This window comes from Alosa sapidissima, chromosome 9 (assembly GCF_018492685.1).
Source record: "Alosa sapidissima isolate fAloSap1 chromosome 9, fAloSap1.pri, whole genome shotgun sequence".
NCBI lineage: Eukaryota > Metazoa > Chordata > Actinopteri > Clupeiformes > Clupeidae > Alosa > Alosa sapidissima.
In genome coordinates, this window is record NC_055965.1 from 12,170,912 (window position 1) to 12,191,935 (window position 21,024).

A 21,024-nucleotide genomic window follows, 5' to 3' on the forward strand; every position below is an offset into this window, starting at 1 on the left:
TGCCGTGTGTTCGAGTGTTGTGTTCCGCGGTGTGCGTGCACGGACAGAAAATCATAGACATATAAAAGTCAATCATGCGTGTCATGTAGACAGCTATATGTGTTTGCTATCTGCTGGTGATCACCTTGTCAATAATCGTGAATTTCCTGATTTTTTGGAAGCAAAGCGAGTTCAAGTTCATAGAATATGGCTAAGAATCTGGGTGATAACAGGTAATGCTAACTGGAGATGAGTTCAAGTTCAAGTTCTCAGATCCAGCTGTACATCATGTCTGATGTTTTCGGTCACAGCAGTTAATCAATGTTGACATTTGCACATTTGCAGTAATGCTAGTTGATATTTGTTGAGTTACATGTAGCACGTGCTGCAAAAAAATGTCAGCCTGTTTTTTTTCTAGAGTGTCGCCTACAGATTAGATGAGCTGTATAACAAACCAAAAAGTTTACATAGCCTGCAGCCCTGGCTAATTGAGAGTAGGCTAAGAGTTTACACTGAACCAGCTCTTGATATGTATTCCAACAGAAATCCACACACTTCCATCCACAGTGATGTAAAGGTAAGTTAGAGAACACAGGCTCCATTTAGGAAAGTAAGATTTCAATTGAGTCTGAGCAGAGGTTGCTGCTACATGTGGTGCTGGAAGGTCAAGGTGACCGTATATATTTTTTACCCTACAGCTATAATAATAATGATAATAATAATAATAATAATGTAAAGCAATCTGATACGCCACAGGTTGTCTATAGACTAAGAAAGATATAACACATCTTTATAGGACGGAGTTTAGCCTATTTTCCTACAGTAGCGGAGGGACTGACTTGGCTGGCGAGGCTGCCTGTGGAATTTATGAGTATGAATGGTTATGGTTATGACATTGTTGATTCCTATGACATTGTTTGCACTGTTTTAGGGCTGACCGGGGGATTTTAAATGAGGAACTACAAACCTACAGTAGTGGACTTGTGGTGGAATTTTTTTGTGGGGCAGCCGTGGCCTACTGTTTAGCGCTTCGGACCTGGAACCGGAGGGTTGCCGGTTCGAACCCCGACCAGTAGGTGTGGCTGAAGTGCCCTTGAGCAACTGAGCAAGGCACCTAACCCCTCACTGCTCCCTGAGCGCCGCTGTTGTTGCAGGCAGCTCACTGCGCCGGGATTAGTGTGTGCTTCACCTCACACTGTGTGTTCACTGTGTGCTGAGTGTGTTTCACTAATTCACGGATTGGGTTAAATGCATTGACCAAATTTCCCTCACGGGATCAAAACAGTATACTTATACTTATACTTGGAATGAGTTGACGGCCATTCTTTTACCAACCATAAATAATTGCCTAGGTACAAAATCAACCAGACACGGGACGGCTGTCTACATGAAAGATATACTTAGAAAGCTATAACACATCTTCGTGAATGGACGGCCATGGACCCATGGTCTATTGGGGCAGTAGGCTATATTCCTATTAGCGGAGCTGGCTTGTAATAGTGACGAGGCTGAAATATTATTTATTTTATGGTTATGGTTATGGTTATGATCCCTGTGGCATTGTGTCTATTATTATTTGGCTGACCAGTGACACATTTGTTAACATTTTCAGTTAAATAGTATCATTTAAATATATATATATATATATATATATATATATATATATTTAAAACGTGGGGAAGGCTTGTCATCATAACCGTTGTTCCCAAACTAGGAATACTATGGCAAAAGATTGAAGAGTACCGCAGACCTGAAGTCCAATGCCTGTGTGCCTTCTGCAAAGCCCATTCCTGCCTATATAAGAAAAGCCTTAGCAGAGGTGCATCCTGATGTCTCAGCCAGGTAAGCCAATATATTGATTTATTATCTATTAATAATCTATTAATGAATTACCCGCTTCCTGTCTTTCATGACCCCATCACACATTATAATGGAAAACACAGATACTGTGTGTGCGTGCGCGTGCGCGTGTGTCTGTCTGTTTATATTTCTCAGTTGTGTTTTTTCCAACCCGTGTCCACCCCGCCATCATGACTAGGCCCTCTCTACTGGCTTTAGGTACTATGGCTGCGGCCTGGTGGTGCCAGAGTGCCTGGAGTCCTGCCGTGTGCTGGACCTGGGCAGTGGGAGCGGCCGGGACGTCTACATGCTGAGCCATCTGGTGGGAGAAAAGGGCCACATCACCGGGATCGACATGACCGAGGGCCAGGTAGGGACGTACAACTCAACAACAACAACAACAACACAATGCATTTATGTAGGGCTTTATCAAGGCAACCAAAGCTCTTTACAGAGAGGAGGGAACCTCACAAACCACCACCATTGAATGTATGCACATACAATACACATAGAAGACAGGGCCACTGGGAGCTGTTTGATGTTCCTAATGGCGTACATGTTTCAATGACAAGGCAAGGGAATGACCAAGCAATTTCAATTAATATAATACTCTCTTATCTTTTTTGGATCCTAAGTGAGAAAACTTGTGCAATGCCATTACTATGTTATAAGATTTTTTTTGGCTGGAAATGTTTGGGTTTCGAGGTCGCTAGCTTTTTCCCCCATTGTCTGGGAAAAAATAATTAACGTGAAATTATTGACGACCGCTAATCTGCCGTTTTTACATTTTTGCAGCTTGAAGTGGCTCGCAAGCACCTAGATTACCACATGCAGAAGTTTGGCTATAAAAAGCCCAACGTGGACTTTGTTCAAGGATACATAGAGGCTCTGCAGGAGGCAGGTCTGCATGAAGGCTCCTATGACCTCATCATGTAAGCCTATGTGTGACTCTTCTTAAGTAGCATTCTGACACCATTCGTTGGCATGCATCATTAATTTACTTGTTTTGGTCTGTGGTATGATTTTTGAAATGCACGATGCCTCTTTTTTGTTAACTGTTAGTTTTGTTTTTGTCACATTTCAGATCAAACTGTGTGGTTAATCTCTCCCCGGACAAGGCAAAGGTTTTGAGGGAGGCTTATCGCGTGCTTAAGGTAAAGTAGTCTTTTATGAGGATGATAGTGTACAGTTGAGCCATAATTAGCTGTGCAAACCCAGTTGCTCTGTGTGTAGCTCTGTAGTTAATGTTCCTATGAAGACATTCTGTTGAACAGCAGTGCCCCCAGTGTGAACTGAGAGAAAGAAAGGGCAACTTGCCATCTTGAAGAATGTATACTGCGCGTTTTCCATAGGAGCTTGTTGAACAAGCATGCTGTTATCTTTTAGGATGGAGGGGAGCTATACTTCAGTGATGTGTACAGCAGCTGCAGACTCCCTGAAGACCTGAAGTCTCATAAAGTCTTGTGGGGTAAGAAAAGATAAGCACAAGATAACATACAGCTGGCAATTATTTAATAATAATCCGGTGAACAGGACCTTGGTCTGAAGGCAGTTATTACATAGAATTAGTCTGAAGTTTGAACTTTAAGAACTTTAAGAACTTATTTAAGAATATTTTCTGACAGTTTACAAACAACTTACCATACATTCCAATGCCTCTGTCAACAAATGCAAATATAAAGTATCCCAAAGAACCAGGAGTAGCTTACATGTTAGGAGTAGAGGTGCTAGATCTTGGTTAGCATGAATCCGGCCCCGAGTGGTAACTCAGGCCATCTCTTCTCTACCTGAAGGGGAGTGCATCGGTGGAGCCTTGTGGTGGGAGGATCTCAACCGATTGGCCAAGGAAGTGGGCTTCAGCACACCCCTATTGGTCACCGCCAGCGTCATCACCGTGGACAATCCCGAACTGGAGAAGCTGCTGGGTAAGGGCTGTTTGATTGACATGCACAGGCACGAATAAGCATGTTGGAGTCAGTGGCAGACGATTAAAATACAGAGTCAGACGGTTTAAATACAGCTCTGGCAAAAAAGATACCACTGCACATTTACAGTATCTGATGTCATCCTATGGTTGCTGAGTGACATTCCAATGAGTTGACCGACATATTAAATGTTAAGAGACCACTGCAAATTTGAACATGACTGTCAACTCATTTGAATGAAGTTTTCCAGATGCTTGACACAATGGCGCCATTTTTTCCCAGAATGGCACCATCTTTTATTTTGTATGTGCAGATGTACTGCAAAATAGACTCATAAAAATGTCTCTTTCAGATGGTTATAAATTTGTCTCGGCCACATACCGCCTCTTCAAGGTGCCAAAATGTCCATCTGCAGAGAAGTGCCTAGTGATGTATGACGGGAACATCACGGGTTCAGAGAAGACTCTGGAGTTTGATGCGCAACATACTTTCAAGGTTCGCCCTAAAAGTGTTCCCTCATTCACAGGAGCTAGATTTACTTTATGGACATCGTTACTGCCAGTACAGTTCCTTGTTGACTCATGCTTACTGTCCTAACTCATGATAACTCATGATATATGTAATGAATGCTTTATTCCTCAGAAAGAGCAAAACCACACTAGTAAACCGATTGTCCTTGTGTCTTGCTCACCTGTGGCCTCATTGGTAATTACTAGCATATAAGACTGGACAATGGACCTCCCTAAATAGCCTTAATTTAAGTCAAGGCTGACCATATAAAATCAACTTAACTTAAATAGTCATGTCTATTTTTTTTTTACTTGAGGTGCTGGGGTTCTCTCAAATGAATTGCAAAAGAAAGTCTGTCTGTGTCAAGTTCCGTCGGTCAAAACATTGTCCAGTGTTAATGACATCAGGCTATAAGTTGATGGTACAAAAATATTTCTGAACAAACGTAATGTGCGCACATCCAAAAGCAGGTGCTGGATAAAAAAAAGTGAAATCGTAAAAAATAGGAAGGAATATCCGCACACAAGATCCCCTTCTTTTTGTATATTAAAGTTACACCAAAAGTCCCTATTTTTTACAAAAATATTTCTGCACATTCTTTAGAGCATCTATGGGGTTGCATCATACATATAATTAAATGAGAATGCACAATCAACTTATAATGAATGGAGGAAATTTTTTCTGTAGTGTCCCAATATTTTCTTAATTACAGCCTCTGCTCACGCGCAGGTGTGAATGAGTGGATGTTGTGGACACAGTTGTGTCTAACCTCCGTCATTCCACCCCTGCACTCAAGATGAATTAATGTAAATTTGGAGGGTGTTCAGGTATGAATATAGAGGGTCAGTCTAGTGAAACGAATGCAATTAAAACATTGACAACTGCAACACACTGTATCTATCTCTGAACGACGCTTCAACGACTACTTTCCACCTGTCGTTCCAACCACCAAACTTTCGGCCCATGTTTGCGATTGATCGTTGGAACTACCCTTTGTGGAAGAACCAAAGATACAAAGATTGCGATGGAGGTTAGCCATTAGCCAACGACCCTTTCTAGAAAAGCACCCCTGTCTGACTCACAATAAAAAGATATCCCTGAAAAGACACGAGCCAATAAAACCTCTGGCGCCTTCACCACACAACAAAGTGCCTTAAGGGCGACTCTTTCCTTCAGTCTGAATCTCGTTCAGTCTTCAAACAACAAACTCCTCCATGGTCGCCTACACACCGGACACACATTCACCTCTTTCTCTCTCTCTCTCTCAAAACAAAAAGCTTGAAAATCAAAACAACAACAGTGTATAAATGATCGTACCTACCTCCTTTTCTTCTCAGTTGTGCTCTTGTTTCAGGTCTTGATAAGATTGTGTCAATTGCTCATCCCTTAATGTCAAAAGGCATCACAGCCTCAAAAGCCATCACGGTTGTTGTTTTCCTGGAGTGAGGAAGGAGAGGGAATAAAGAAAACAAAAGTGAATGTGATCTGAATTTCAAAACATTTACCATGATTTTCATGTATACATTTAGGACCGTTAGGTTAGGACTGTTATTAAAATGGTAAGAATGTTGAAACTTACTCCTTCTATTGTGCCTCCACCCCCCTCCCCTTCCTCCTCCCAGGTGGATGAGGTGATGGAGGTGGGTGCAGAGATGGGCAACATCCTGAGGTGCTCCAGATTTGCCTCCGAGTTCACCTTCCAGTCTCCTGGAACTCCCAGCAGCCCCTGCTGCTCCAAGCCTCAGGTAGCGTTCATCTCCTTTGTTTTTCAAATCACATGTTGTAATATCAGCATTCTTAAAGGAAACGTTTCAACACATGGTACTACAAAGCAAAGGAGCCTTTAAGCTAAATAAAAGATCCGATTTTTTTTGGACTGCCTGTTTACATCTACGTTTGAAAGTGGCCCATATCAGATATCTGTACATGGTTCACTAATGTAACGGTATGAAAATTGAACCTCACGGTTATAGTGACCAAAATTATCACGGTTTTCGGTATTATCACGGTATTTCTAAAAGTGTGTTCAATATCTGTACATGGTTCACTAATGTAACGGTATGAAAATTGAACCTCACGGTTATAGTGACCAAAATGATCACGGTTTTCGGTATTATCACGGTATTTCTAAAAGTGTGTTCAATATGTTCAGAAAGCACTGATAGGCCTACACAAGCTGAAATAGTTTCAAAAAGTGTCCCGATCACTTTTTTCTTCATGTTTAATTGGCTATGTGCTTATAGCTTAACTTACCCTACCATAACTTGGAGTTTGCTATTTCTGTTATTTGGATGCAATGAGTGAGACCAAAGTAAGCGTTCAAAATAAAACTTTAGGCTACTGTATTCTCCTGATAACGTGAGTGGAATGGATTTAATGTGGACGTGAACATAAAAAGAAGCAGAGTGTCTACATGATACAGTGCACATTTTGCGGTGAAAAAGTTCCGCCTTTTAAAATCAGGTGTAGCCTAATCCGAATCGTAGTTAAAACCATCAATTAGACAACAGAATCAGTAGGGTACCAGTTTAGATACATACATACATACATACATACATACATACATACACACACACACATACATACATACATAATTGATCCCCAGGGGAAATTCAAGAATTGTATCAGTGTTCATGGTCACTGAATCCTCTTGGACACAAAAGAGTTGTTTTAGGGTTTATTTATAACCACCGACAAACATGCTGGGTTGTCTTTTTTTTTTTTTTAAATCTTCCCCCATTCATATAACCCAGGTAAATGCTTGAAAGCAGGCATGCAGGTGAGGAGATAATTTGACTCCATCACCTTGCATCTCTGTGTGGAGCTCCTCTAATCACAGAATGAAAACAACACAAGCTGCCTTCTCCACGTTCCCATCGTACCAAAATGGCACATGGTGACAAAGTGGTTCAAATGTGGTGTGAGATGCTAGATGTCATTCACACGTCTGTCCTGAGAGGCGTAGCACATCCTTCATAATATTACTTTGCTATGATCTGAGGTAACTGAAGAAACAGGGCACAACAACTACCTCATTTATGGATGCCCTACTCTTTGATTGTTAGTCGATAAACATTTGTTGATGTCTGGAGTTTAAGAGATGTGAACACAAATCAGACAACTTGGAAAATTGGAATTCTGACCCCTGGAGAGAGAATGAGTATATGACTATGACTATGAGTATGTCCTATTTATAACTTTTTTTTTCCCAGGATGTTGTTATTGTTGTTATGATATGTTTCTGTGTAAGTATGAGTGTGTGCACAGTGACAAGTTTGCTCAGGGGGATAGTAAAATATATATTTAGGTTTATTTTTCTGTGTGTTCTTTCATTCCCAAATTACTAATTATCTCACTGTTCATAATTGTGTCCTCCGAATTTAAATGAAATACAACTTATTTCCTCATAGTATTCACCATATATCACATAGTGCCTTATTTGAACAAACCACAAGCACAAATAAAAACACTAATAGCATGAAAACAAATAGGATTATGAATCTGGGGTCAGGTGGGCTGTTACCTGACAGTAAAACTGTCAGGAACTCATGACACGATTGCTCTGAAGGGATACATCTCTGTTAAGCTGAAGATCATCTTTGATGAAATGAGACACGATGACACTGAGGCATAATTTGGCATATCGTGGATCATAATGGGGTTTGGGCTCTACTGATGTACTATTATTGTCTTTCCCTCAGGCTGTGTCCTCAAATCCTTTTGAACTGGTGGAGCAGCTGTGGAAGGCAACTCCCTCTCCGTCCACAGGGGGGTGCTGTAGTGCACAAGAGACGTGCTGCAAGTGAGGCTACGAGACCACGCTGCAATTAAACGTGGAGAAATAGCGCAGGGGTACAGCAAAATCCTGTTGTGCTCACTCTCATACCATGCTGAAATCATCAAATAATTGGAATTCTGTCAGATGTTGGCAATAAAACAATTTATTGACAGTGTATTGGGGATTGGTTAATTTAAACCAATTTCACAAAAAAGTTTCAGAAAGTAAGTTTGGGAATGTCCACCAAAGTCTACACCAAGATATGATGATTAAGAAGTATGATCCTGCTGGAGTTTTCCAGATAAAACACTTGACCAAACATCTTATTCTTTGCTGTTAACTGTTTACTGCTAAAGGAGTCCTTTGTACAATCGATTAAATCAGTTGTTATTTTTGTCTGTGCTGATTTTAAATGCTGTGTCGGCTTGTAGCAAGAGGTAGCTGCACTTGCACTTAAATTGACTTAAATCTAAGATGTGCCTCCATTGTCTGATTGTTTTGCTAATAAATATAGACATTTCCAGGTTCAATTTCTGCTCGTTAATTGTGTTTACACATTGGCAACCCTCAACCAGGCTAAGCTTTTGCAATTGGAGTCCAGGTGTTTTATTAAAGAGCATGTGGCATGTGGTCAAATGCCAAAGAACAGTCAACACCATATAAAGAAAGCCACAAAGCACATGTAGAACTGGCTTTAGTAAAAAAAAAAAATAAAAAAAAAAAACATGCAGAAATGCTGTAACACCAGATTTAAATTGCCTTACTGGGCTATGACTTTTTCCCCTTATCCAATATTACATGCTTATTTGATTTAGATTGAACTTAGCGGAAACACATTATATAGTCAAAATATCATGTAGGCCATCATGTAGAAGAGCAACAGGTGGTGAAGGCACTTCGCTCTGATTTAAGGATGGAAATGAAAATAAAAAAGTAGATTTGTTTTTCTTTTTAGTATTGGCCTAGGCCTACTGATACACACTATTTTACCTGTAACCTAGTTAATAAAATGACATGCTGATCTAATAGGGCCTAATTTACATACTCACAGGATACAACAATGCCTGGCCAGATAAACGCATTAAATTCGGCGATTTCGTTTCGATTCCAGGCACTGTATTTACAAACTTTTCAGGAAAAGAGGAAACATTAACAACCCGACTGCTTCCAAAGGCTGTCTAAAAAGTCACGCGGAAAAGTCCTGTCTCCTGTCTTCTAAATTGCTTTTGTTTTTGCTTTCCATTGGTTGGAGTGACCGCAAGGAGCCCGCCTTTGGTTAGCTGCGCCTCTGGATTGGCCACTGCGCTCGCCTGTCTCTGGGACCCCAGTAGAGGCGTGAGTGCGTACAGAGCCCGCTCTGAGGAGTAATCAGTTTCGGACGCGTAGTTGAGCCAAGCAGGTCCGATGCACAAGTTAAAGCGACGCACAGCGGAGATGAAGGCGGACTCCGATTGGCTCTGATTTTTAAAAGTCCTTTTCATTCAAGAGGTTGCCCATTATCAACATGGCAGAGCCCTCGGTCTCAGTACCCACTGCAAAAATGGCGTCACTTAGCCGGGTTCGAGCCCTGACTTTAATTTTTTTAACTGTCAGCGGATACCTAATTGCCCCGACAAGTGGAAAGGAGGGGAGCGAAGAGACGGTCATCATTGGACTGCGGCTGGAGGACACGGACGACATTTCTTTCATGGATAAGGGCTTTCTGCGGGTCAGTGAGAGATCTCGGGTAAAACTGAGGATCTACGGCCAAAACATAAACAACGAGACGTGGTCCAAAATTGCCTTCACGGAACACGAGCGGTCCAGAGTCATCGGGAACATCGACAGCTCCACTGGGGACAACAAGAGCCAAGAGGAGACGTCAGGATTGCATCCCTGTGGGATCAGGACTTCGGATATAATTATTCTGCCCAACATAATCTTGAATCGTAAGACTACGGGGATTGTTGAAATTGAGGTCAAACCCTTGCGAAAGACGGAGAGGAGTAAAGCGTACTACCTGTGCATTGCCACTTCAGCACCTGCTGTTGCCGGAGCGCACGATCCGTGGACGGAAAACACTTGGATCTATCACGATGGGGACGACACAAAAGTGATAGTGGTAGAGGAGAGAAAGTTCTTGCTTCCTTTTTGGCTGCAGGTGATATTCATTTCGATGCTGCTTTGCCTCTCTGGGATGTTCAGCGGTTTGAATCTCGGACTCATGGCGCTGGACCCCATGGAGCTTCAGATTGTTCAGAACTGCGGCACGGAACGAGAGAAGAACTTCGCCAGAAAAATTGAACCGGTTAGAAGCCAGGGGAATTACTTGCTCTGCTCTCTTCTTTTGGGAAATGTCTTGGTGAATACCACCTTGACGATTTTGTTGGATGATATTGCGGGAAATGGATTGATAGCTGTCGTGATGTCCACAATTGGCATTGTCATATTCGGCGAGATTGTGCCTCAAGCAATATGCTCCAGACACGGTCTCGCTGTTGGTGCTAACACAATATTGCTAACCAAATTTTTCATGCTTCTGACATTCCCGGCATCGTATCCAGTGAGCAAATTGTTAGATTACCTGCTGGGACAGGAGATAGGCACTGTATACAACCGAGAGAAACTCCTCGAGATGCTGAGAGTGACGGATCCGTACAACGACCTGGTGAAAGAGGAGTTGAACATCATCCAGGGCGCGCTGGAGCTGAGGACTAAGACCGTGGAGGATGTGATGACGCCGCTGCGGGATTGCTTCATGATCCCCGGCGATGCCATCCTCGACTTCAACACTATGTCCGAAGTCATGGAGAGCGGCTACACGCGTATCCCAGTCTTTGAGGGGGAGAGGTCCAATATCGTGGACCTGCTCTTCGTGAAGGATCTGGCGTTCGTGGACCCTGACGACTGCACGCCGCTGAAAACCATCACGAAGTTTTACAGTCACCAATTGCATTTTGTCTTTAACGACACAAAGTTGGACGCTATGCTGGAGGAGTTCAAAAAAGGTAAGTTTTTGTTTTTTTTTGTTAAAAAACATATCACTTACCATGCCTTGTGCACGAGCCTTTCCCCTTGCCCTGTGCATAGGGTACTGTATAGCAGCCTGTCTCCAAACAACAAAATAAGCATGCATATTGTTGGCATCAGCGTGGTATAAAGTGCTGATGTGCTTTGAACAGGTTTTAGGTTTCATAGCCTTTTTAAATATATATTTAGTATAAAATGTCAGCTCTAGGTATTCATGAGGAGGACTAACATGTGTTATAGGCCAAGTACCAAGTGTCCAAGTACTGAGATTAATGTTGGTCAAGAAGTTAGAATTTATGTACAAGTTAAGGAGGTCACTGCACTACAACTGAAAGGGCAGGGAGGACTGTAAGGGATGTGATCCTGAAGAAAATTTGAACAAAAGGCCCATATCAGAAATGTGTACAAAACGAATACTCAACTTGCATGACAACCTGCAACCTGCATGTCAACTGTCCTTAAGTGTCCCCTTCTCAACTAACTATTGCTTTGCTGTATTATTTTTGAACCAACACAGTGATGAGATAAGGTGAGGCCCTGGGAGGCTTTGATATAATTAGATGCGGCAGTTGTGTTTGACGTAGGCTGATTAGGGTACATTTGTAGTCAGCCGGTGTGTGTGTGTGTGTGTGTGTGTGTGTGTGTGTGTCTTTGTGTGTGTGTGTGTGTCGTCGGGTGTTTTGGCTTGTGGCTGTCCGCTGTTTACGGCCACCTGGAGACTGTGGCCCTGGCTCTGGTGACCTTGATGGGATGCAAAACAAAATTAAAGTGCCGTGGTTCTATGCTTGCACTGGAAGGATTTCACATGGGCCTCTGCTCTGGGTATATTTCTATTTCCTCAGCACACTTTGGAGGCTTTAGTCCTCTCATACTGGCCTGGGATAGGTGTGAGCAGGCTGGGGACAGGGCCTGGTACTCGAATCTCATAGGTCCCCTCAGAGGGCACACAAAGTCCCCTGTAAAGCCGCACGACCAGATTTTCAGGATTGATGTCAGTAGGTCTCAGCCAGGCCAGGAAAGTCCTTATAGGTCCCAGACAAAAGGATACAGGAGGGGGCAAAGACGTTTCCTCTCCAGAGAAACCAGTAGCCTACAATCCAGACAAACAGGTCTGACTTTATCAGGTTCTTTAAAAGCGTAATGGTGTGATGAAGACCCTAAAATAGTTATGGATAAAATCATTTTATGACAATATCACTATGGCAAAATCACTACGCTGAAACTGAGTGGTAACTCAAAGGTGTGTTTAAGATCCCTCTCTCCTCCACCTTGTCCTTCTCCCTCCCTCCCTCCCTCTCTCTCTTTCCTTCGGAGAAGTGATTACTTTTCGCCTTCACTTCCAATGAGATGTTAATGTTTACAAGGCTCCCTTTCTCCTCTCTCCTTTATATGTGCGAACGCATGAGAGGGACATGTGGGAACAGTGCTCTCTAGGGGTTATCAGATGAGGCCATCTTGTTTCAAAACCTGTTAAACTCCCCCAACACCTAACACCCTACACACACACACACACACACACACACACACACACACACACACACATACACTCCCCACCCTCACTCCCCCAACACCAAACACCCTACACACACACACATACACACACACCTCTCCCCACCCTCACTCCCCCAACACCTAACACCCTACACACACACATACACACACACGCGCACACACACACACACACACACACACACACACACACACACACACACACACACACACACACATACACTTATCCCCACCTTCACTCCCCTAACACCTAACACCCTACACACACACACACACACCTCTCCCCACCCTCACTCCCCCAACACCTAACACCCTACACACACACACACACACACCTCTCCCCACCCTCACTCCACCAGCACCTAACACCCTACACACACACACACACACACACACACACACACACACACACACACACACACACATACACCTCTCCCCACCCTCACTCCCCCAGCACCTAACACCCCCCCCCCCCCCAACACACACACACACACACACACACACACACACACAAACTCCCCACCCTCACTCCCCCAACACCTTACCTTAACACCAGAGGCGGACAGTACAAGTAAAAGTACAACAGTCAGATGTCTACATAAGTAAAAGTACTGAAGTACTTGTTTTTAAAAGTACTTGAGTATCAAGAGTACAATTGAAAGTAAAATCAAGTCATTTTCATCTTTATACCATGTTGCCAGGGATGGGCAGTATTTCTAATACATGTATTTAAAATACGTATATCAAATACAAAATACTATTGAAAATACACTTGAAGCAAAAACTATCATTAACTTGTTCAGAAAATTGAAATAGTCTGGCGAGGTGGGGCCACAGGTTGGCACATTCCCGGGATGGACCTGCTGTGTGTCTTCATCCATTGTTTCGTCCATGGTTTCGTCTCTTATCTAAATCTGACCATGGAGTTGATTTTGGCGGAAAACTGAAGGTGATTGCTGATAGGCTGTCCCAATCAGTGGCGCCTGCACAATCCAATCACGTTTGAGAGGGAAACAACAAATTGAGGGTTTCCGAGATTTTTCGGGTACTCACGGTTATGGATAGAAATGTAGTGGAGTACAATATTTGCCTCTCAAATGTACTTGAGTAAAGTCATGAGTACTCCCCAAAAATGATACTTGAGTAAAGTACAGATCCCTGAAAATTGTACGTCTGTTAGCAATTGGCTATTGTTAGCAGTTGTTACTAGCCAGTTTGTAACTGCATTACACAGTGTTTTACCCAAACAAACATCATAGCATCATAGTGACAGATAGAAGTTAGACACTATTGTTTCTGAGGCTGATTTAATGTGACACAAATCCAACTGCTAATAAACAGAGCATATAAGACTCACATTTACTGTTAACGGGCGCAGTCATCTTGGAAATTCAAACTCGTAGTAGGCCTACTCTGAATTGACAGAGCTGGCGAGTCGGAAAACGACTTAAAAAGAGAACTAGAACGCAGCATTACCCCCTCCCCCACATGAAGCAACCCCCCACCCCACACTCCCCTTTCTCTCGTCCCTGGTCCAGGGTGATGCTGAGGGCGATAACTTGCTTTTGTCCCACTCTTGGAATGCCGCCATGTAAATAAACCATGGCCACGGAGTGCCACAACAAAGCTGATGAACACCACCATAGCGGCCACCAAACACTAACATACCAACAAACAGTGACCTAACAAAACCACAATGTAGACTGTGTTGTTGGAGTAATAGTGTTTTGACTGGCTGTTAATCAGTCTTAGTGACTTCAGATGCCATGTTACTGATGCATTGCTTCTGCCATTGATGTATTTTGCACTTTGTGCATTTTATGACGGTATCATAAAAGTGAAAGTGTAGGTGAAATACATATTTTTTTGTTTGAGGACAAATCAATTGATTGGTGGCCCCACAGTATGTAATGGCAATCGGTTAATAATTTAAGCGTCAACCTCTGTAATGAATAACTCTTCACAGTGTACCTCACACAAGAGAATGCACAGGTATGTGGGTGGATGTGTGTGTGTGTGTGTGTGTGTGTGTGTGTGTGTTTTTGCTTTTCTTCTAGTAATGGTTTGGGGTTTCAATAAATTTATCACAAACACCTTGACATAAATACCACATCTGTCAAAATATACATAGAGATTGTTTTGGTGCTCACTGGTTACCACAGAGTGCTGTGTTTTTTTTAGGTGAAAAGAAGACATCTCTGAGTGTGTCCTTTTTTGTTGTAAGTGTTGCATGCAGATTTGATCAACTGACCTATATGGCTTTGGATGAAGTGTCCTCTACCATTTGACGAGGAGTAGATCTGAAGTCACTCTGTAACACACTAAGCAAGGGAGCATACAAATGAATACCTATACAGTATAATAGACACATACAGTATAATATGCTCATACGTTGTCTATAAGTCACACTCAAATTTTTTTTTTATGTTAAGCATGCTAATGTATCTTTAGGATTTCCCAATTAGATTTGTATTCTCCTGAAAGCATTCAATACCTTTATCCCAGACATATATAGTTGAAATAAATTAATATTTTGAATGCTGTAGCTGTGTTTTACTCTCTAGTAGCTATCACTGACCTAGCTGTGTTAAGAAAATCTGCCTTGTCTTGGCTCGTTAGTCGGCAATTAGTCATTTTAGTTTGATCTAGCTGTATGAACCAATCAGGAGTCATTCAGAATAATAAACTGTGTATGCTACTACAAGTGAATAACTTCTTACTAATAATAATAATGCTAATAGTAATTAACTGTTTAAGTCACATGACTGTGTCTGCTGAAACCATACTGAGTACAGCATCAATAGTTTTAAGTTAAAGGCATATGTTGGGATGTTTGTAAAATAGAAATTAAAAAAAGGAGAAGCAGCTGAGTGTCAGTCTTCTGCTTTAGGGAGAAGTCAAAAGACTTTACAAAATAAATTAAAAAAGCATGGGTGAGCACATTCTTCTTCTTGACACCGTGTTTGTGTCGAGCCCCATACATGCCAACGGTCTCAATTCTTACCTCGGTTTCTTGTTTTGACTACCGTTGGCTGAAACAACAGCAATGATTTGACTTCAGTGTGTGGCGGGCTGACGGTGGAACCTTGAGTGTGAGGGGGCAGGGGGCGGGCGGGAGAGAGAGAGAGAGCGAGCGTCAGGGAGGGAGGGAGGGAGGTGGCAGTCCGCCGGGTGACTCCGCCAGGCTCATGAGGACAGTAAGCCACTACTGGAATGTTACGCAGGGGAGAAGGAGGAGGAGGACCGTGGGGGGGCTTCGGTGGTATTGGTCATAGCAATTGTTTTTTTTTTTTTTATTCCCCCTCTTTTTTCGTTTTGTTCTTGGCCTTATTCCAGAGGGGACTCACCATTGGTCTCTAATGACTTATTGGGGGTTGGGGTGTGTGTGTGTGTGGGGGGGGGGGGGGGGGTAGAAGGGAGAGGGTCAGAGTTTCACGTCAATCTGGCTCGGTTAGTGCTACTCGCTCAGTTGAAAGTGCTTTGTATTGTAAGTCAGTGTTAATTAATGTAACACCTCTTGTTGAGCTGTGTGAAGAAAGAATGAAGCATGTTGGGCTGAGAGAGAGAGAAAAAAACACATACACCTGGAAAATGTAATTTGCCACTCTTTTATGTAATATTGTAACAGGTGATTTTCAAAGTATTTGGTCAGGTCATCACATGCAGTTGCTGGAAACAGTATATAGAAATGAGAAACACAGTGCCCTTCACATGTATTGGCACCCCTGGTAAAGATCATTAAAAAGAGGTTTAAAAATAATCTGGACATATGGTTTGGTTCATTGACCTGCTGGTTGATCCAATCATGACCCAGTTTTACGGTCCTGGCTGGGACAGACTTTGATCATAATAATAATGACCAGGTTTTTTATGATACTATGAACTCTTATGCTACACATGACACCAGGCCCTTTGGGATAAAAACAGTCCTACAATATCACAGACCCTCCACCATGAGTATCCGTAGGCCTGGGGTTCTTTTGTGTAGTCATCCTTCTATGTAGGCCAAACCCATATTGAGTGTTTGATGCCAAAAAGCTCTATTTTCATTTGATCTGTCCATATAACACTATTTCAGGTCCCTATAGCATTTAACAACTCCAGTCTATAGTCTTTTACATTTGTAATTACATGCAATTCATTGTTTTTGGAAACTTGGTGACCCAGGTATGCTGCTTTTTTCTGTACAGTGTTTCCCATACATTGATTTATTTGTGGCGGCCCACCACAATATCAACATTGACCACCACACAATGATTTTCCTGGTTGTACTAAATTGTGCTTAAATCTGGTTAGAATCATAACCGCGCTGCACTAATTTGTTAAAAACTGTTGCATTCGAGTCAAACCTACCACCACAAATAGAATTCAATTCTGTGGGAAACACTGCTGTACCTGTCCAACAGTGGTCCTTAAGAGTTGTTTTTGCCTCTCTTACCAAACCCCCCAGCCAAACCCCATGCACACTGTGTGTAGGGGCAGGGTAAACGTGGGTCCTTGCCCAGGCAGGTTTGACAGAGTTACAGTTGAGTGGGATTTCATAATTATCCCTTAAAGTGTAAATATGAGCATTTACTTTAATAGCCATTCCCTGACTTAATTAATTTGAATTGTGTATTCTGTGGTCTTCCCCATGTTGAAGAATGATTTGTCCTCATTGTCTTCATTGTGAGACTAAGATAAATCATAAAAAGTATTTTTTACACCTCTTTTTACTAAACTTTACCAGGGGTGCCAATAAATGTGGAGGGCACTGTACTTTTTTAAAGATTTCCTGGTCTGGAATGTCGATCCAATTTTAGAACAGTCTGTCGTAACAGCCACCAAGCTTTGACGCGTCAGACTAAAATTCTTCTGACATGGCCAGTCTGAGCATACTGATAGAGGCAGACATTTGAACCACCCCATAATTGAGACAATTAGGGAATGTCATATTGTACAGGAAGTGTCTACTGTACCCAGCAGCAGGCCGGGGGATAATGAGCAGCCCAAAGCTCGGAGTCGTCCAGTTACCCAGATGTGGGCAAGTGCATTACATAGCTTTGGCCAGACCTACACTAATGTCAGTAGAGTTGTAATGTATGTTTATGTCTAATGCACAGAAATGTTAATGACTTCTTGTATATTAAAGTAAACAACAGTAACTATGTAATCATGGTTGTGTAGTAAGCCTGCATCTGATGCAGTGCTATGTGGTAATTTTGATGGTAAGCAAATGCAGGTATTACACTCTGTGAGTGTAGCAAGGCTCACCCATGGGACTAATGGGTTACTGTAGTTGATTCATTACTGTCTTACAAAAAGCAAAAACTTAAAAACTTAAGTAAAGCAGAGCAACTGGCATTTAGCTGATGCTATTATCCAAAGCAACACAGACTCCTGACAGCAGGTTCTGGAATTCAACCCAGATCATCCAGTTGTCAGGTGGCAACACTACTGCTGCTCAATCACACAGGTGTAGGATACAACCACCTTATTTCTTAACTAAACACCTAACTTTGTTACTTCATTCTTCTTCATTAATGTTGTTGGGTTATCTTGTTTGTTTACTTATTGTTTACTGTAAGGTCTCCTATTGCACTGCAGCTTGAACGTTCCTCACTTGTAAGTCGCAATTGGACAAAAGCAGCGGCAAGCAGTTTATCACATGTTTAATGGTTATTTTTTTGTTTTACTTCAGTAACATTCAAGACATTTTTGCAGTGACACCCAAGTGGGTAGGTGAACGTTCAGAAAGATTACCACCTATGAGAGACTCTGATGCCAATAGATGACCACTTAGCTTTTATATGACTATTGTTTATTTCCAGAGAAATACAACACTCTATGACTGTATGTTGCTTCATAACCTTATATGTCACTGTACGGCTTAATAAACGTTTTTCTAAACCTATGCTAAAAATGAGTTCATGCAACTTTCAGTCGCACAGGAGAGAAATAATCATATTCTCTGAATAAGACACTCCAAGACAGTCTGAGGGAGAGTACACAGGAATGTTATATAGAGAAAAGCATCCGGGGAAGAAACGACAATTAAGTGGTGTTTTATTGGATGGCACTATGTGCTCGATGGTGTTTTTATGTTGGAACAATTCACCCACCAAAAGCTGCACTCGAACTCAAAGCACTCTACACGTTATCAATTTCCTTAGCACGGCTACCAGACAAGTTGCTGCGTTTCACGTGTATGCCACTCAACTGACACTAAGGATGCGCAGAGGCAACAACTGCCCAGCAGGAAACAGGTTCAAATTGGCTTCACCAAAGTCCTATGGAGTGGCTCTGTCCATTTCTTTTACAGTCTTTGATGACACTTCATGCTGTCATTATCTCTCAGTTCAAGTAGAAATCAGCCAACCTCTTATAGTAGTCTTTCACTCATTGAGAAGTGCAGCTCTGTTGCCTTGTACATGTTCTCGCACAAGCGGCTGCTGTGGCTGTAATGCGATAAAGTCAAGATTTGGATTTTAAAATGTGTTACGTGTGAAATGCCCTTCACACCTTTTGAGTTTTCCAGACCATGACCGCGCCAACCAAAGCCCACATGACGCTCTTGGGGTGTTTTTGCCAGTTTTTGAATGTGGATTACACAGAAGTCTCCGGTCCTCTTTTAAAACCGCACTATACACCAACTCTTGCACATATCGAACCACTTCATACCTCATGCTAATGTAGGCCAATCTATGCTTAATTCTGATTTGATGGCTGCCTGTTTCACGCTCCTTAGATTCCACGAAAGAAAAAAAAAAAAACTTAGGTATTTGGCCTAGTTTACAATTTTCAAGATGGTTGTTGCAGTTCAGCCTTTTAATACCCCCCCCCCCCCCGTCCACAGACTCGAACACCGTCAAACTTGAAGAGTCTTGTTTGAGCTTTATTCTTGGTAACACTTGCTGATGCGGGAATAAGACGGCGGATTAAGTGGCGTCATGTTGGCATGCGTTGAGCTCGGTGCCCGTTGTGGGATACCCCTTTGAACTCCGCGTGGTGCCTCTCTCCCCACTCTCTCTTGCTCCGTCTCTACCTCTTTCCATATTCACCTACTCAGACCTTATGGGCCCTCACTCGCTCCTCCGCCTTTTGCTCTCCTAGCATTAACCCTTAAAGGTGTAGGTTTTTGAACATTCTAAGTTCCGCAACAATTGAAGGTTCTAAAAATTCTATGTTGAATTCAATGAACCCAGATATTCTTTAGAACGTTAATTTTCCAACATTGGTACTCCCTTAATGTACATATTTGCCACACAATCTTCATAGACTACTGAAAGTCAATTCAGGAAAGTACAAACCAAGAAGATTTTTTTGTAATTCTCAGTAGAGTGCTAGCTTTGTGCCATATGAACTTTTAGACATGTAAAGCCTCTTGAGTCTCAGTGGGCTAGACATACAATGCATGAAGTTATAATGTGGGTATGGTGCTAAAAGCCTATTGGAACGGGCTTTGCCTCTGAAATGGCCTACATTCCACAAATTCTGGTGCAACATGAATTGGACTTAAAACCAGATTAGCAAAACAATTGAGAAGTGCGAATCCAGCTCCTACTACCTTTACCCAATCTGTTTGATCTAAAACTATTACTTTTATGTCTAAAAAAATATATTTCAAGAAACCTGTACATCTTTTTGCACTAGTATGTTCAGTCTTTTTCTTCTGATTGATGGCTATGTCAGGGGCTAGCCTACTGACTGACTTACAGCATTCCTGCAACAAACAAAAAAATTGAGTGAAAATCAGTGTCGGTTGTCGGCTTATTTTGAACATTAAGTCACTGCATTATAAATTCATTATAAATTAAACCCAACTGCATGTGTAACTGCACCACAGTATGTTAAAAAGCAACTACAAACAACTAAAGAGTGGACATGCTTTATCTAGCACGTACCACTACCTTCAGTTCTACTCCCTCCTTTGACTTCGTTTGAACTGTTATTCTGTTCTATGTGAGTAGTACTTATTGCTGCACTAACAATATCCTAGTGGCACTGTACCTTTATTGTACCTTGATGTAAGTCGCTTTGGATAAAAATGACTAAATTACTAAAATTTAAATAAAGAGTGCAGTTGAAAGTGAGTGTTTGAGCTGTCAGTGGCAGTGCAGTTTGACACAGCTTTAAAGAGGAACTTTATAGAGCTCTTTAGAGTGTCATCATCTACACTGTGTTAAATTAAACTCAATAAAAGTTAAATTTACAACGTCTTTCCTGTGTACCATTTAAACAGATGTTTAAAAAGCTGTACTGAAGATATTCAAGTCATTTAAACTGCAATTATGCAATTGGATATACTGTAACTCTGGTCCCAGGGCTTGCCCAGAGGCACTTGTCTTAATCAGTTTCAGGTCCAACGCTGGCAACCATGATAAATGTTGTGCTTTACAAATGTGTCCTGCTTGGCAGCCAGTAGGATAACTGAATTAACAGGATAACAGAATTGGAGAGGGAGAGCTGCACTTACTATGAGTGGATGCTTGAAGA

The 21,024-nt window shown here is 42.0% G+C and overlaps 2 protein-coding genes across 2 annotated transcripts in view; both read left to right on the plus strand.

The window, feature by feature from the left end:
- Positions 1-8,561, plus strand: as3mt (arsenite methyltransferase). Its single transcript, XM_042104599.1, has 11 exons — positions 1-212; positions 523-556; positions 1,694-1,821; positions 2,038-2,188; positions 2,614-2,750; positions 2,903-2,972; positions 3,205-3,286; positions 3,612-3,743; positions 4,096-4,238; positions 5,876-5,998; positions 7,955-8,561. The coding sequence occupies exons 1-11, from the start codon at positions 187-189 to the stop codon at positions 8,057-8,059; spliced, it is 1,131 nt and encodes a 376-aa protein (XP_041960533.1). The 5' UTR covers positions 1-186; the 3' UTR covers positions 8,060-8,561.
- Positions 8,562-8,778: 217 nt separating this feature from the next.
- cnnm2b (cyclin and CBS domain divalent metal cation transport mediator 2b) overlaps positions 8,779-21,024 on the plus strand; it is a 41,794-nt gene continuing 29,548 nt past the window's right edge. Inside the window, exons 1-2 of the mRNA XM_042104551.1 lie at positions 8,779-8,964; positions 8,998-11,018. Coding sequence (XP_041960485.1) covers positions 9,536-11,018 — 1,483 coding nt within the window. The 5' untranslated portion in view covers positions 8,779-8,964; positions 8,998-9,535. The remainder of the gene's footprint in view (positions 8,965-8,997; positions 11,019-21,024) is intronic.

What these genes read in the sequence shown, in the direction of transcription:
- as3mt (XM_042104599.1), top strand. Translation starts at nt 187, where the DNA reads ATGGCTAAGAATCTGGGTGATAACAG. An exon ending in GGCTCCTATGACCTCATCAT is followed by an intron (nt 2,751 to 2,902) that starts GTAAGCCTATGT and finishes GTCACATTTCAG; the next exon opens with ATCAAACTGTGTGGTTAATC. An exon ending in GTCTCATAAAGTCTTGTGGG is followed by an intron (nt 3,287 to 3,611) that starts GTAAGAAAAGAT and finishes CTCTACCTGAAG; the next exon opens with GGGAGTGCATCGGTGGAGCC.